The sequence below is a fragment of the Paralichthys olivaceus genome, chromosome 14 (genome assembly GCF_024713975.1).
Source record: "Paralichthys olivaceus isolate ysfri-2021 chromosome 14, ASM2471397v2, whole genome shotgun sequence".
NCBI classification, from domain to species: Eukaryota; Metazoa; Chordata; class Actinopteri; order Pleuronectiformes; family Paralichthyidae; genus Paralichthys; species Paralichthys olivaceus.
The window spans coordinates 13,364,198-13,382,644 of record NC_091106.1 but is presented as its reverse complement, the minus strand read 5'-3'; the positions used below and the strand labels follow the sequence as shown (position 1 = coordinate 13,382,644).

Here is an 18,447-nt window from a genome sequence, read left to right as displayed (position 1 = left end):
TTATTTAGGTTCATTCTCTTTCATATTTAATCGGAACTATGTTATTCAGTGGGCCTTTCTTCTTCTGTAAGACTCTGCACATGTGGCAAGGTCAGACTGAAATATCCAAAGTCCACTACTTTTCTGTAGCTTAACATGTGTCCCATTATCATCAACAGGAACCATAGCAACCAAGGTACACAGGTATCCTCCGAAACAATGGTTCAGTGCGCACGTTAACCGCATTTCGTGGTGATCTGCCCTGTAGTTTTTGTTGCACACGTGGTAACAAACAAATGAACAGGAGTAGCGGGGGTTTTAACTCAAAGGTAAAAACAACATAGTCCAGAAAATGGATCAAATGTAAATTCTAAAAGGAAACAGTTCTCACAGCAGAAGCACTCAGTAGAGCACATACCTCTGCCAAGGCCCAACAGTCCCCTCAAATTCAATCAAGCTGCACCAAATGGCGCACACACACACACACACACACACACACACACACACACACACACACACACACACACACACACACACACACACACACACACACATACATACATACATTTCAGTCCACTAAATAGGGCTGATTCATTTCTTGGAAATCCATGAAATATTCCCTGAGAAATTGGTTAAAATGTCAATAAATTTGCAACGTTAAAGACAGAAAAAATCCTCGAACTGCCTCTTTGTATGGATCCACACCAAAATGTGATGACTTCTTTCTTTGCCCATCTCTCATCCTTCCACCAGGTTTCATGGAAATCTGTTTTAGTGGTTTTTGCATAATCATGCTGGCAAACCAACAAATGGATTTGGCAGAGATAATTAAAAAAGAAGTGTGATGTTGTGGCTGTGTTTAGGTCACATAGTTGGTCTATAAGTTAGAATCCATGTCACACATATGGAAGCCTCAAGTTCAGGCACGGCTAACCTACTTTAACCAACACCAAAAACAGATAGCGATTTGGCACAACTTAAGATCAGTCGACTCCGAAAGGTTTATTGGCTCATTAGAAGGATAAAGGAAGCTTAATGTTAGATGTGTGACCAAATTGTTTTCTCTGTCCTTTGCCAACGTTTCTCTTTGTCTCTGCTTTTGTTAATTGGCTTAAGTATCCAGTAATTGGTGCCTCTGGTTTTTATTTGGGGGTTTTATTAGATGCCGGCTGATGCATGGTTACAAGATGACAGAGAAAATATGTAAACTGCTTTATGGCCTTTCATCACTTGATCCGTGCCACATATTTAAAACAAAGTAAATCTATGTTTTCACTGTAATATATAGCTGTTAATGCATTGTTAAGAAATAAAAAAGGTAGAGGAGAAAGAAAAAGTATGGAATAGGGAAAGAAAGAACTGGAGGGGACTCTTGATAGGATCGTGGCTGGATGCCCTTCAACCTCTTTCACTCTGTTTGATTCTGGAGGAACTCTGGTCTGTGACCCTGTGCTGTGTTATTGGAGGAATTTTATGAGTCCATAAGTGTGTAATGAAATTTGCCTTGGTCAGAGGAGTGAAGCACGGAAAGGAAAAGTGGAATTGAATTTTCTGTGGTATTTTCCTCAGACCTGCGTTCCCTCAGGGAGCATACAGGACTGTTTGCAGTGGCCCAGGCAAGAAGAGGCCAAGTGAAACCTTTTCCCTGAGGTTTTGAGCCTCTGCTGTGAATGGCAGCAGCCAACACCTCTAACCAGGAGCAGATGTTTGGCAGGCACGGCTTGGCCTGGTGCTTACCCTGGCAGAGGGGGAAACCTGGGGTCTCATGCAGCCAGCGTGCCCCGCTAATACACTAACGGCGTGGCCTCTATACTGTGGGTGCGGAAAAGACACAGGAATGGAGCCAAGCCAAGGAGAGCTCCCACACATTCACATCAACACTGGCAACTTAACACTGATGCTGTTATCATGACACCTCATATGTTAATATTTTTCAATCTAAACATTTATCATAATTTTCTTCTTTTCCTTTTTTGTGTAGCTTTCCGGTGTAATTACCTCCACTAATGATGTTGTGTTTTCATCGTCTGTTAGCAGGATCACGCAAAAACTACTGAACTGATTTTATTGAAACATGGTGGAAGGGTATGGTTTGGGCCAAGGAAGCTTTTAGGGCAGATTCGATTAAGGCGGCTGTTCCAGGTTTTTTTTCTCTTAAAAGAATTCATAGATCTTGATGGAAAAATCAGGCATATTTACAGGACTGATGTGTACGCAATTTAGTGCAGCTTGATTGAATGTAAGGTGAGTGACTGTTGGGCCTTGGTGCAGGTATTCACTGGATGGTTCTACCAGAACCTTCAGAATAAGAGGCACATATTAGCAAAGGTTGTCAGTTGCCATTATTGTTATTACAAAGATATTAAATTACTAGTTTCACATTGGAAATATGAGTTCCAATGAGTGAATACAAAGCCAGTAAAACATCTGTGCAATAGATATATTTTATTGCTTTTAGACATTTGTCAAAGATGAAGTTAATGCTTATTAAATCTACATTTATCTTAAAAATATAAATGTATCACATTTTGCACAGGTTTAACGACAATATTTTCTGTCACTTGGTTTACGTAGGTTGTTTTTTGTGGATACGTTAATGTCTATATTGCAAACAAATAAAGACCAAATGTCAGTGTATCTTTTGATGGATAAAAGGTTTTTTGGGGGGGATATGAAAAAGTCTGTGTGTAATTGATTTCAAAGCTTTTGGCAAGCAAGTGTCAAAGCACTAAAGCAGAATGCCATTTTCCAAACCCCAAAAATCTAAATGGATTAGTTGAATGAAACAAAATGATAAGTCAACATCTCACTGCTCTGCAAACGTCTGTCAACACTTAACTGGAGTGGCTGGAAAGGACAAATGGGGAAAACAAATATGTTCTCAAGTGTGGAAATGGGCTTAGATTTCTATAATGTATCTGTAGCTGCTTGACAGAAACGATTAGGAGAGAAGACTGATGAAAAGACAGATATTTCAGGTGAATGGTTGGAAGAAGTAGAATTCCGTTCCTCCATGAACATCTGGCAGAAATATCCATCAGAGAGATGAGACAAGTCCCAGCGTTGTCATAACGGGTTTCTGCAGAAACTCAAATGGGACTTAAAAGTTAAGAGTTATGGGAAGAGAGAGTCCCACTGGCTGAGGCAGGTGCCCCCCGCAGTGTCAGTCCAATGCCCGCCAGCATTTTGAGGAGGAGCTGTTGTGATTTTTTTTCCTTTGCATTATATGAGCTAAATCGGTCCAGTGCCACGTCATTATTATCACTTGAAGTTCACTAAGTTTAAAACCTGGAAGTTTCTCCTTTGATTATCCTAAACTTAAAGTAGATTACAATGTAGATTAGTAAAGTAATCTACTTTAATAATAAAAAATAAATAAAAAACAACAAATAATAATATACAGTGCAGTGGGAGGCAGAAAACCCAATGGGCTTCTTTTAAAGCCTTGACCTAAATATCAAATAATACATTTCATAAAAATTAGAAAATGCTAAATTAACATGTAGAAAATAATATAACTGCCTATGGGAGTCAGCGGATTAACACACTTGCAGCCCAGTAAAAGCAATAACAGTATCAAAACCATAAGAATTACAAAAAAGAAAATCTGGCTCTGTGTGGAGGCAGTGTTTATAAAAACAATGTCCTTGGCTTAAACTCATTGGAAAACATTTGGCCACATATTTACAGGTATAATCAGAAAACTAATAATGAAATGATTCCATAAATTTATCAAATATTATCCTCTTGTTCACTAAATTATATTTAATTGGGTTAATTATCTGTCATTATATAAAAATCACAAAATAACTAATAGATTACGTCGTCAGTGCGGTCAATTCACGACATAGTAGCATCCTGAGGAAAACATTTTCCCAGCATCTGATATTACAAATGTATAATTGCCTGTAAAGCAGTTGAAGTGCAGGCTGGTGACTTTGCGCCTGTTTAATCTGGCTCTGCTCGCTCAGCTGGAGAAAGAACCTCCAGTTTAACTGAACCATAAGTAATGTGTGTGGATATAGTTTGAGAGTGGAAGATGATTGCTGTGATTATGGTGATTATTCTCGCAGTGGAAGGGGGTTCTGGGATACCGTCTGTTTGCTTTGCTGCCCTGCTCGGGATCTGGTCTTCATAACCCTCATCCATCACACGGCCTGGGATCAAAGTTACCCCTCTTAAGCTGGGAATGTAGAAAATGTCTTAAATACACCAAAAGAAAGGTTTTTGTTTGCCCTCGATATGTGCCAGTCCCTTCTGAATTTGTATTTAATATAATGAATTTCAATGTGGTAAAAGAGGCATTTGTTAGGAGGTTGAAAACATTCCTGCTGTGGATAAGTGATCTGCATGGTTTGCAGCCTATAAGCAGGTGTTTCGTGGGAAGAGCCGCGGACATTAAGTCCAAACTCTTTGATGGTTGAGGGGCAGTAAAGCCCTGGGCGAGTCCGCCCTCTCGTTTCAGTGGATCTGCCCAGAGGAGTCTTGTGTCTCTGCAATTACAGAGCAATCAGCACTCAATTACAGCATCAGCAGAGGTTTGTGACATGATGGCTAACTAGATAAGAGGTGGAAGTTTTACAATCAGCCTCTTTGTGTGACAGTGTTACTAATCTCTGGTAGTAAAAATGTCAGGTGTGGCTCTCTTCCTTTAACACCCTTTACCTGCAGGAGCAAAAACAATCGTCATTGCCTGACACAGACTTCAGATTTGATGTTTTATGTCTTCAGAGATGCTTCACAGAACTGATATAAATCTTCAGACCCCGTCTGCTGGACTTACTGGCAATATATGTCCCCTTGAGGCTTTGGCTTACACTTATACTTTGGCAGCATATAGTTCTGCGCTTTTGCTTAAAAGATGAAAAACAGTGTGAAAAAATGAGACCTATTAGTATTAGTGTGAACACTGTCATGACGTCATTGTGTGCATATTGCAAAAATCATCATTAAGTAATTGGCGGACAGTGAAACAGCAGTGGGTGACAAAACACAACGCGCTGTGACAAGACTTCAAACAGGAGCCCACATCTCTGCAAGCATGGACACATGTCTGGTGTTTGATGTTGGCTTGTTGAAGAAGATTCTTAACCTATGTCAACCAGGGATAATTTCACTGCTGACCAGAATGGAACTCATTAGAGTGCATTCCTCTACCAAGGCCCAAGAGTCCCCTTAATCTAAATCAAGCCGCACCAAAATTCAACAAGGTCCACGAATCATTTCCTGAGAAATTAGTGAAAATGTAAAAAAAACACCAATGTAAACAAAAGTGAGAAAAAATATCTGGATCTGTACCTAAATGTAAGGAGGTCTTCCCTGACCCATACAGACCAGGTTTCATAGAAATCCGTCTTGTAGTTTTTGTTTAATCTTGCTTACAAACAATGAAACAGTGAAAACATGAACTCCTTAGTCACGTGTAGAACAGTCAAAAGCTTAAAAACTGAATTTAGTTTTATGGTTCTTCTTCAATTGGATGGAATGGAACTAGCTGAAAGCACAACATTGAAATCAACTTGAGATACTTGTGTGTTTGCCTAGTTACACATGCATCATTAGCATGTAGCCATATTTCTGGCCATGTGACCTGTGAATCCCTGAGGCTTCACTTGAATTTTTTGCTGAATGATTCACTGCCACCCAGTCATTCAATTTGTCTGTGTGCTGTTTGGTGCTGAGCAGGTACTCTAGTGGGTTTTAAGAGCAGCTGTAAGCACAGCTGTAAGTGACACTGATGAGAGCAGTGAGAGTGAACAGAAGGAGTTGCTCTGTGGACTGAGGGTAAGGCGGAGGCAGCCGGACAATTAGGGTATTTCAGACATCCTTTTCCCGCGCTGTATCCAGAGGCGTTCCCAGGCCAGATGGGTTATGTAGTCCCTCCAGCGAGTTCTGGGGTCGACACCTGGGTCTCCTTCCGGTTGGGCATGTCCAGCTAACCTCCAATCAGGAGGCACAATGATTAATGCCTGAACCACCTCAACTGTCCCCTATTGGACATGAGGAAACAGAGCCCAGCCACCTGATGGAGGAAACTAATCTTATCAGTTTGAATTTGCAATCTTTTGGTCACTTCTCAGGACTCAAGCTTGAGTGTAGGGATCGACCGGTAATTCAGAAAGCTTTGCCTTGTGGCTCAGCTCCATCTTCACCACAATGGTCAGGTATAAGGATGATGCTGCACGGACCTGCCTGTCCATCTGGAGCTCCATCTTCCCCTCACTTGTGAACAAGTGATATTTTGTTGGAAGTAATAGGCTACGTTGTAACACTATATACTGTATATATGACAGAAAAGTGTATAAGACTGCTTCAAACAGTAAATCATTTAGTCCTTATTCTTCATCACCACTGCTCACAAACACTGTCTGTCCTTGACTTGTGCTACAGTTACATAAGTTTGTTTACATTCTATCTCTGCAGCTCAGCTCACAATCTGACAACATGGAGGCTTGACGACTGGGAGTATATATAAATAATCTAAAAAGAATGGTTTTTTTTTACTTGCCTTCAATAATAATAATAAGATACTAACAGTAATTTTAAACATTTTCAGGGTTTACTTTTGTGATATCACTTATAAATATAAGTTGTATGTGGTTAGTATGTGTGTCTCACTAAAACATCTCCGAATGAATCTGTTTTCCTCAGACTGAAGCTTCATTTAGATTAAGGACTGACTGAACAGTCAGTGAGTTTATAATAAGGGGTTGATGTGTAAACAGCTCCAGCTCATGGTGACGGATGTTGAATTCCTCCTCTCTTGGTTGTGGTTTGTTGGTAGCTGCACGGTGCAAACGACGAGGGGGATGTGGAGACGTGTCTCCAACTTCCTCGCACCTTGATTCTTACAAGCCAACCACCGTCAGGTCATTATTATCTAAAAGTGCATTTAAGGGAGTGATAGACAGTTTCCATTGCCAAACAGATGTGCAAACCACTCACACCCCATACACATTTCCCTCAACAAATGGTTTGAGTTACATGGCCCAAAGGCAATGAAAGGCAGTTGATGTTATTTTGTCCACTTCTCTGTCTTTCATTTGTGGTTAACTGCAGCCTGTTGCCGAGGCTGGAGCACACACACACACACACACACACACACACACACACACACACACACACACACACGTACTTTACATTGAGAGCAGCGTATGTTAACATACCACTCATCTTACTCACCAGCTCCGTCGACTGGCTCTGTGTCGAGCTTACACCGGGTACACAGAGGAGGGCCACACACGCAAGTCTAGAGTCACAGCAAATTCACAGATAGAGGTAATCTCTCTCTCACACTCTTGTTTCCTCGCACAACACACACACACACACACACACACACACACACACACACACACACACACACACACACACACACACACACACACACACACACACACACACATACACACACACATACACTGGTCCCCCTTTGCTGACAGAATTGAAAACAGGTGCCCACCACATATCTTGCATTCTTCCAAAATACAAAAGTGGTTTGACCTGAACGGTTTTACTGGAGCGGAGCCACTCCGTATGAAAGAAGAGTCCATGTGGAGATGTGTGTGTGTGTAAACACGGAGGCGTTCGGTTCTGTGCAGCATGCTAGTGGAGCAGCTCAGACTCGCACTATATTGGAACCACATTTCTCCCCCAGCTCAACCCGAACACGCAGTGTCAAGTTAACATCAGGATAAATTGCAGATACACCATACGAACATAGCAAACTACCGCATTTAATAGCTTTCGATACAGCGACCGTAACTGTATCCTGGTCTGGCTCTGACCGACGCGGGTGAATGATCAAACTGCATCGATAGCTGCTCCTAAACTTGCGACGAGCTCTTTTGAAAATGGAAACGTCAGTCGTGAGATGACCTTGATGCAGTGGCTGTCTTTCTCTGCAGCCAAAGGATCTGGTTAGTGGAGGAACTGGTCCAATGAGGAACAGAAGGCATAGAGCTGCCAGACGAATCAGAATGAAGCCATGATAGAGGAGCTGATGATAAATGCAACACACAAGATATTTTGGCAGTTTATTTCCAATGCGTTTCATGACTGGTCATAGTCCTTGTCTGTTTATGTGTTTGTGTGCACGTGGTGTGTGCTAAGTAAAAATGTTAAATTACTTTAAAGGCCATCTGGTAAAACCTTAAATACTGTCATCAGCAATTTTCTCCAGACTTTAGGAACAATTTGATGGATGCACAGTCTGAGAGTAGCAGTTTCCACCATGTTTTCCCCTGTGAGTTCCCAATGCCAGTACCGTGCGTGTGTGTGTTTCACTGCACAATTCGAGCTGATGTAATGTGAGTTGTTACAGCTGACAGAGAGAATTACAAGCGTCCCTGCTCTTACATGTGGGAACATGATGCAACTACATGCATCTGTTTATTTGCCTCAGAATCAAGGATTTTAATCCACAAAGCATGAAAAAAAGAAAAAATACAAGCTCTGTTTTGAGATTGTGTTCATGAGCAGTGTTGATCATTTAGATGAATTCTTTAAGCGGCTCCGGAAACTCGAGCACAACATGTGCATCTTTAGATATCGGAAAACACATTGGATCCATAAACAGGGAAAAAAGGCTGAGAATCGATTTCTCTAAATTGCTTTTTCTCTTGTCTGCACATGTCTCTGGAGGATTTGGTTTTGATTTGGCTTTAAAGGGAGCCATAACTCTGCTCCAGTCTCTTTGTGTGTTTGCTCGTATGCTCGACTTTGATGGGACTAAATGTCCAAATTTGACTTTTGCTGGGGCAGTAAGCTATGTAGACTGGCAGTAAGTCAATATCTGTGCTCTATTGAATGTAACTAGAGACATAAAAACTGTTTTTTTTCTGTGCTCTATTGTCTTTCCCAAGGCGTAAATAATGGAGAATGTAGGAATAAATATATCAGCATTTTTCTGAACTGAAAACTTGAAGTCTAAGACTGGATTTGATTTCACAAATCATCTGAATTTGTAGGGAGAGGAAGATGTTTGTTCCTTCTACTTACTGTAGACTGTGTTCACTTTCCTCTTACTGCACAAAGGGATGAAGCTTGAATGGATGCCAGTTACATTATTAATGTGACTTCCAGCCAACCCGGAGGCTTGTTCTACAGAGCAGGGGGTTAGGGAGGTAACATTTCCAATAATGGTTCACTTCTTACATGGTTAAATCGCCACATTTTACACACCTAACCTGCTCCAGAGCGAGCTAACGTCAGAGGATCAACAGCTTTAGGGCCCCGTCACACATACTCAAATATATCAGTGGCCAAAACTCGCCTCCCGTTCAGTGAGGGGGCGAAGAAAACATTTGCTTTCTGTGCGATGCAAATCGCAGCATGTTATTGCGTGACTGTGCCCTAACTACTGACCAATCAGATAGCTGGAAAACCAAGTCACAAATAATAATGGACTGTAACTTTCCATGTGTCTGCTCTGGTTTTAAAACTGACTAAAATGAATCCATAATGGTTTTTATCATTCTTTAATCTCTTTAATCTCTCTGATGTCTTTTGTGACTTTTTATTTTGCATCACATAATAAAAATAGTTTGGTCATTATTTGACAAAAAGGGAAAATAATCACTCAGTAATAAACTTACAATACCTCTTTAACCTGAATAACGGAAATTATTTCTAGTGTTTCTTCTCTATTCTGGTCATGTGATCACATTATTCCATCTAGTGAAATGTCTCTATAACTGAGTCAACCTGCAGGTATCATCATTATTTTTCATATGATATAATATATTATATAAGAACTTTATTCACGGTCCTGATGATGTTGCTTTTAATTCATGACTCCAGCTCTTTAATATGAATATGCTCATAGCCAGAGTTGCATATGCTGGTTGGACCTGTTGGTCCAATCCATGACACAGTAAATCAAGGACAAGCCACAGAGGATTCATTTCATGATAAGGTCGAAAAAATCTATAATAAAAATGAGATTGCTTTGAAATTTAGATATAAATTTCTACATCAATGGACTGCCTGGCTTTTCTGGCTACATTGTGACATGTGGATTACCAGGTTAGATCCCCAGCCTTTTTATTTTTTAATAAACCACCTGCCTTTTTTTCTTTCTTACGGACATATTTATTACACAGCATTAGTTTTATGTCTATTAGAACTTTAAAATATGTCCTTTTTACTCGGCAATGTGATTTTCATAACTTTCCAAAGGTCCCTAAGGCAGCTCTGTCATATGGCTAGAAACAGCACTTCATTTCTCTTTATTTAACAAGGATATGTGACATACGTTAAGTGATTCTTGCAGCTTTGAAGTAAAACAAATCGCATGTTAAAACTGCACTGGCAGGTAACTCTCACGTAAAAGCAGCACCTGTCTTGTCGATTGACAGTAACTCACTAAAGGTGCAACCACAGAGAAAAATGGGATTTACACAGGAAAAAAAAAAAATTCAGATGTGTGTCTGGTTCATGTGGGTGGTATATAAACCAAAATACAGTACATGTTCTTCTGTGTTTGAGGGAATATGCAGAGCTGCAGAAATGAGGCATAGCGCTGACTGATGCTGCCGGCCTCTCTGCTCCACTGCGCTGGCCTTTCTATCAGATAGACAGCTTGACAATATCCAGACCCCCTCTCTTTCCGCTACATACAAACACACAAAGGCACACCAACACACGCATACACACAGGCACGTATACACACTCATGCGTGCACGTACAGCTCTCTGGGGCCGTTCTGGCTCTCTCTCTGGCTGCACTGTTTGTAAGATAAAAGCGTAGTTTGCAGCCCAGTCTGACCTCTCAGACAGGCCTTCACTGTTTTACGTGTAATCGAGAATTCTGAGAGCCACTTTAAACCATATTTACATTATGAGAAACGGTCATTCTCACAGGAACAGAAAACCGATCAGCGATGTTGACTTCAAGAGATCACTCAGTGTCAGTGGGATGTCGGCCATTTGTTACTGGCTTGATGCGTCTAACAGAAGAAAAAGGCCGTTTGACAGTTGCTTGATAGATTGTCTGTGTTTGTGAAACAGTCGATCATCTGTATTTCTTCCATTTGGGAGAGTGATTGTCCAATAACAACAACTGATGCTGCTCCACACTAGAATCACCATCCATCTCCATTTTTTATTAAATCGTACCGCATTTCTCCATGTTAGCGTTTCACAGATGTGATATTGAACACACATTCCACACGAGTGCATAGACACACATGTTCACAGTGTCTTGGTAATGTCATTACTTTAGTCTAACTGAGATCACAGATTTGAACCTTCAGGGCTTTTGGGTATCTGTGTAGAAGCTCTTTCATGTTTGAGCTGCAGATTTCCTGACACCAGGAGGGCTGATCTTCCCAGCATCCTTTTCTCTCTGGGGAAAACATGAGATGTCCTCGCTCTTGTCAGTTGATAAACAAGAGCTTGGCTTTGCTAGGTAGTAACGCTATACGTAGTGCTCGAGGGCCGCTTGCACCAGCTCGTCTTAAGTCTGGTCGTATCAGTTAAAGACTAGTTCACAATAGGCAAGTTTTCCTCTGATTTTCCAGTTGCCAGCAAAAGCACAGATCTGAGCCAAATGTTGCTCAGTGCCACAGGATTGGGTGAAGGTACATGTAGTGGTGAGGTGACCCTTGACTTTTTCCATATTGCTTTTATGCTAATTATTATGAAAATCATTTTTGTGGTGAATATCAGTGTAATTATTAAGTTACTTTTCCTGAGTTGTTTGTTAATGGCAAAGTTGAGAATAATTACCATGATATTTCATTTCTATACAATTGTGATGTTCCTGAACTGAACTTAATCACTTAATCCGCTTTGGATCATTCAGACTCAAATGTAGTTTTGAGACGATACATACTAGTTTGGTTTTTGCTGGTAAAAGGTTGTGTAGTCACTAGTCAGTTGTGCAGTATGAACTCACAATGCAAGTCTCCACATCACCCAACACCAAGTTGTGCAGTGTGAGCTGTGCAGTGATCTGATGACTAATCTGAACTTGGCATTCGAATGGACCTAAAGTTGGTTGAAGCAACTGAACTTCAAACGAGTCTTAACTACTCTCGGTCTTAGCAGTGCTTGTTCATGTGAACGTCTACAATGATTCCTCTGTCTGATGATGTCAGACTGACCATTGACAGCCCAATGTCAAAAGCATCTCACTTGTTTCCCCGTAATATATTAAATATTTGTTTATTATTATTATTATGATTATTATAATTATTTGTAGTAGCAGTAGCCTATATGTAGCTGTTGTGAGTTAGTGCAGCTGAAACAGAAATTGCATTTAACTCTTCACCCGTAAAATGCACCGTAGTAAAATTTCCCAGGAAGCAAACTGACACATAAACACTTTGTATGTGTGTGATGTATTTGATCATACATGCTGCTGTGAGACGTGCTAGCAGAGAATCATTGCTTGTAGCAGCATGATGCAGCTCACGGTGCCCTGATGATGTGTGAGCCGGGCTGCTCACTGCATCTCAGAGAAAGGCTGCTCTCCTTCTGCTCAGATCTCAGGTGAGGAAAGGCCTGGAATCACTCATCCTGACAGCCACATCTGGCGCTACTTTCTCTCTCCTGCTGCCCTCCACTCTGCTCCTGCAAACAGACACCACTTGAAGCACAGAGGGAAGGACGTATGATGATAGCAGTTATGATAATAACATTATTGGTGGGTATTAATGAGATGGAAAACAGACAGGTTACTCGCCCTGTGCAATAAAACCATTGTTGCAGCTTGCTATTTTTTTATTTCCAGACTTTATTCTGCTGTTGCTGGAAACTGAATGAATTCCAGGTGCAACCAGCAATCTTTTTGTTCTCTCTATTTGCTCTGTGGATTATACATAACCACTGCGTTATTGGAAGTAAAGGCTTACAGTAAAAGCTGAATAAAAAACCACACTAGAGCTCAAGCGTGACTTATAAATGATAAGCAAATGTGTTCTGATTCCAACTTAAGGCCAGCGATTTTTACCCCTCACATGCATCTATGAAGTATAAGGAAAGCTTGCACCTTTTGAGCGGTTTGACATGTGTCCAGAAGAATAACCTCACATGCACCCTGCTCCGTTCTGCTCCGCTGTGGTCCCCATTCCACACTGAATGGAGCCATCAGTTGGCGAGCTCAGCTGGTGCCAAACCTACAGCTGAGGGCAAATTCGAGCAGCGTCCAGACCGCCAGTCATCTGTTTCCTGTTTAACCTCGGAAGTAAGGGTCAGAGTTCTGGGTAATATTTATGTTAATAGAATTACTCCAAACAGATTAAATTTCAAAACGTGAGCCTGAGGTGTCCAGGAGCCGCCTCCAGTCACACATTATAAACAAACACTTTTGGCACTCTTGCCATATGCCAACATCTGTAGTCGTCCTCTACAGCCCAGTGAGAAGAATCTATTTTGATAGTCAGCTGCACAACAGCAAAAATACTAAAATCCAGTGCTCGCTAATTTTGAAGGAATCCATGATGAGAAAACATCGCTTTCATGTCACGTGCACTGAAACTTTAGTACCTGTAGCAGTTTATCCAAAACAAAGTAGACCCTCAATTTCCAGTCACACTACAGCAGAGAGATGTGACATCCTTGTATTAATTTCATGTCACGGTTCACTGAGGCTGGAGAATTTAGAAGAAGCCACCCCTTTTTTTAAGAGTCACATGGGAAAGAGCTTGTATGTGTTAATGGACGAACCCAATGTTTTCCCAATGACTCTTTCATTTAGTGTTTTCTAAAAGTTTTTATACCATTTCTCAGCATTTAAAATTTGCAGAGTTCCATGTGAAATGGTATAGTCAATGTTTTTATCCAGACATGTTGCAAATGAACTTAGTGACCACATTGATCATGTTGCAGTTATAACTTTCTCTTAAGATTTAAAAAATACAGCTGTTAGTTTGTACTTAGAAGGGACAACAGCAGTTTACCATATGTGTTTGTATTTGATTTAACAAATTATAAGAGAACTGAGAAAGCTGAAAATACATGTGGTTATGGTACAGATCATAGAGATGTAAAGATGGACGAAACATCTCCTCTTCCTCCTATTGTTCACAACAAAGCAAAAATGTAAAAGATACGGGTGCTGCCATGTTGCATTTTAATGTTATTAGTCTGTGCAGTAATGACTGTGGTGCGGAGTCGTGGAATCGCAGTCCCACTGGTTCACACGCTAAACCAATCACGACTCATTCTCAGCTGTCAATCATGTTGATTCATCCTGTTTTTATTGCATCAACTAACTAATTAAAACCAAAAACATGAACAAACATCAGTGTGATAAAAACAACAATAAAATGCCAGAAACCATCTTTGAGAAAAAACATGACTTTTGTTCCATGTCACATCCATTAACATGGATTGGATTGTTTATGACCTATACTGCAACAAGCCACAAGATGTTTTGGCTTCACTTTTGGGGAGCTGTCTTGTCGCCCATCTTTACTCTATGATGATGTAAAGACAACCAAAAACTGAGTTGCAGAGTAATAGAAGAGTTTCCCGCAAAACACGGACATGAGAATCAGTAGATCAGTGTTTTGCTCACGCTCCTCTTCATGATCACACATTCAAACGATCACGTGACTCCAGGTGCGTGGAAGAATCAAAGTTACAACTGCTTTTATGGGTTTCTCCCAGCCAGGTCTTTAGACAAACTGTACAACTTTGCCGACTGTGCTGGACTGCACCTGATCCTGGGGCTGAACGCACTGCACAGGAACCCAGACAACTCCTGGAACACCTCGTCCACCCTGAGCCTCCTTAAGTACGGTGCTGGAAAGAAGTACAATATCTCCTGGGAGCTGGGCAACGGTCAGTGCACATGTTACCTCCTAAGAAATATATTTAATATGTATGCATGCTACTGATGTTGATGTACAGTTTTGAGATGCCTTTGCCTCTCCTTCTTAACTTAAATAAGTAAAATCTTGCATAAATATAAATGAGAATTTAAAGAAATATTTTAACACAAATACTAGTGGACACGTGATGCTTTTTTAAGTTTTCCTTCCTCTACTTTATTATTGCGTGCATATATATTTTCTGTCTCTTTATATGTTCGGCATTTCAATCCCTTCTATGTCCTGTATATTTGGCAGAATTGACCATAAAGTTGACTTTGACTTACATAGGTTTCTTTGCGTTCGTTTGGCTAGTCTGGCACGTCCCATAACAAAGCCAGGTAAGGCGACAGCAGAGGCCGACATTTCCTAAACATGCTGGACTATGCGATGACCAATCGCAACAGAGTGAACCCTCTGGCCAATCAGAGCACTCTGTGATTTAGTGAGAGGGGGGCCTCAAAGAGACTCAAAGTGTTTGGAGAGGCTGTAATGGACAGTCTGAGGAGGGTGATGAATTTTTTGAACATTAAAGCATGAAAACTTTTTCAAGAAATAAGCTTAATTGAAGCTATGAACCTAAATATGAATATAATTCATCTCGTTTGAAACTCCAGGCAACGAAAGATGAGCTGTTTTTGACTAAATCTCAATTGAATTGTTACCTTAACCAAAATAATTAAATGTCAACTCTTAACCAACTAAAACTATTTGAAACTGTGTTCAGCTTTTTCATTCCTGCCAATTGTGGCACTATTCCATAATTAACAGGACACAGGATGGAAGTTTGATCTCCATTAAAAATTGTGTGATGACAAATCACTCACATATTTTGTTGATGCAACATTAACCGGTCAGAGGAACATTATTTAGAGAACGACCAGTCACAGTGTGTCGAGCAGATTGAGGGTGAAGGCGAGGGTTCATTCAGGGATGAAAGGAACTGCTAGTCCTCATGTCATCCCAACCATCTGTGTTTCTTGGGAGCTGCAGTGCACAGAGCCCTATGTTTTGCCTGCTGCACATCACTTCATATTTTCTTTTCATTTCTTCTGTTATAAAGCCTACAAAAGAAACTTGTAGTCCAACCGAAGCCTGAAAGTACCATGCATAATCCATTGATTGCACCATGTGAAACTTTGAGAGAGGGCTTGAACCGCAGCGAAAGTATAAATTTCAAATAAATCATCTAGTCGGTGCAGACATACAGTAAATTTGGGGCTGATTGAAAAGATTTCCTTGAAATCTGCCAGTGATATTCAGGGAACACAGCAAAGATACAGACAACTTTTATTTTACAGCCACACAAACTGGTAGAGATAGAAACACAATGTTCTTCAGTAGAGCAGTGAAACAGCTTTGGAAAAGTTAAATAATACTGTACATATGTATATGTGTAGAAACCTCTATCTTTTTAACTGCTTTCAGATTTGCACTGGAGTCCGCAAATCCTCAGATTTTCACTGGAGGAGGTGAACGTGTGAACGCAAATGTTTGAGTGAGATGCTGCACAGATGTGAACTTTCTCTGTCTGGCCTCCTCGTACGAAGTCCGTAGAAAGTCTGTAGAATTTTAAGTGTAAACACAGCAGGGATTCACCAAGAACGAGTGGGGGGGAGGGGCGTTGATGGCACTTCTAACACGTGACAGACGCAAAAATAAATACAAAAAAAATCAAATATCTCCCGCTGAAAAAGTGTAGAAGACACCGACCTCTGCCTCTGTCTGCTGCACCTGGCTGCTCCGTCTCTCTCTCGTCTAAATAATGCAGAGGATTTATTGCTGTTATGAACCTGTCTGTGCAGGGAACCTCCTGCTGTGTTGTGCATTTGTGAAAGGCAAAGTCTGGACCCAATTGTAGCAGCAGCGGCGGCGTTGACTCATCAACGGAAGTGACCTTGTGGATCACGACAACAAGGCTACAACTGAATCTCCAGTTCAGGGTTGTGTGGGCTGAGTCCAGCAGCAGGTCTCTACTTGCCGAGGCTTAATTATTGCAGGACACTTTTACAGTTTCAGAAAGAAAAGCTGCTCCCAGCATCGCCACAGACCCGGCAAACAGACAGGTTTAGAACTGCCATTGCACTAGATGGAATATATAATATGTATATTTTATTAACAGTATTTTATTATTTAAGAAAAGAAACCTAAACACATAACTTGCGACCTGCTTTCTGGTCAGAACCTGAACAAAGACGATGTGCAGTATTTACACGTACATATATAAGCACATAAATAACAATGAAAAATAGCAAAAAGCCCCTTAAATAATAAACATGTCTGATGCTAGTAAATTAGATAACTACGTAAAAGCTGCATAAACACAAGTCTAAAAGAGATTGAGGGTTGAAAGGGTTCGTCTGAAGCTATTGTAGAGAATCAGATGATCTGATATTTAGTTTACCTCCTTCAGGGAAACTTGCTTCCTCCGTATCTTTGTGATTCTACAAGGCCACCCTGTGTGCTTAGACCGTTCCCCCGGCACTGAATCATCTGTACGTACTCCTGCAAATAGCCCAATCATCCGGTTTTCTACTTGGATAATCTCTATGAGAGCGAGATCAGACTACAACAACAACAATATTCTCTGCCACCTCCCCGATGTTGCTTGTGTAAATCCTTATCTCACTGGCTCACGCTACGCCTACTCCTCTTCCCAGAGCCTAATGCGTACCGCAGCATGGTGGGCCGTGCAGTCAACAGCACCCAGCTGGCTCAGGACTACACCAAGCTGCGGACCCTGCTGCAGTCGGTACGCTACTACCACCGCGCTCACCTCTATGGCCCCAATGCTGGACGACCCCGGAAGAACGCCATCGCGCTCCTGGACGGGTGAGTCGGCAAGTAAAACATTGACAGGATTCCACTCCTTGTTAGGCTATCCTGCTGGAGTAGTGGAAAGTATGCTGCAGCAGTTTGGGACTTTTACTGAGCTTTAATCTGTTTAATGCACCCGCACATACACACACATTGTCGTAGTGTTCAGTGTTTATGGATTTCCACTCTGCAGGTTTCAGGGTCTCCGCTCCAGTTAGATCATGTCAGCCTAAATAAAGTGTCATCTGACTGATAACGTGACTGCACAATGTTCCACCTGCTGAATTCACCCAGAAGCTCCACCAGCTCCGGTTTGACAATAACATCTCGCTCTCTGCTGCAGCGTGTGACCTCTTGAGATTTATGTCAAACTTCCAATGCAAAAAACAGTTAGTTTTGTATTCTGCATATTACTGCAAGCCTTGATTATGATTATCTGAAGCAAACACATGAACATGTATCTGAACACGTTTAGATTAACTTTTTATCTTTAAAGTCACTGGTTCCATTCAGGTCAATATGAAAAACCAAGTGACAAGGAGACTTTGTTGTAGGAGAGTCTTTTCTGTTCATTCTTTCAAAACAATTGAGTTGTTTTAATCCAATCCAACAGAAGACACAAAACACAACTGTAACATAAAATCATAATATGCTTTTTGTTTGGGAGCCACCCTGAATTTGTTTATATCAAAATGACTCACAAACAGGAACAAACCAACCATAACAACAAAAAATAATAAATCCTAATGACCTCACCAACATTCAAGACAGTTAAAAGTCCCACTCCAGCAGCTTATTACACCCCCCTCTTCTATGTTCCTCAAAATTACATTTTC

The 18,447-nt window shown here is 41.0% G+C and overlaps 1 protein-coding gene across 2 annotated transcripts in view; it reads left to right on the top strand.

The window, feature by feature from the left end:
* The window catches only part of hpse2 (heparanase 2), a 53,453-nt gene that overhangs the window by 15,865 nt on the left and 19,141 nt on the right, over positions 1-18,447 (top strand). For both annotated transcript variants that reach the window (XM_069539054.1, XM_069539053.1), the window contains 2 exons: positions 14,592-14,765; positions 17,455-17,626. In XM_069539054.1, coding sequence (XP_069395155.1) covers positions 14,592-14,765; positions 17,455-17,626 — 346 coding nt within the window. The remainder of the gene's footprint in view (positions 1-14,591; positions 14,766-17,454; positions 17,627-18,447) is intronic.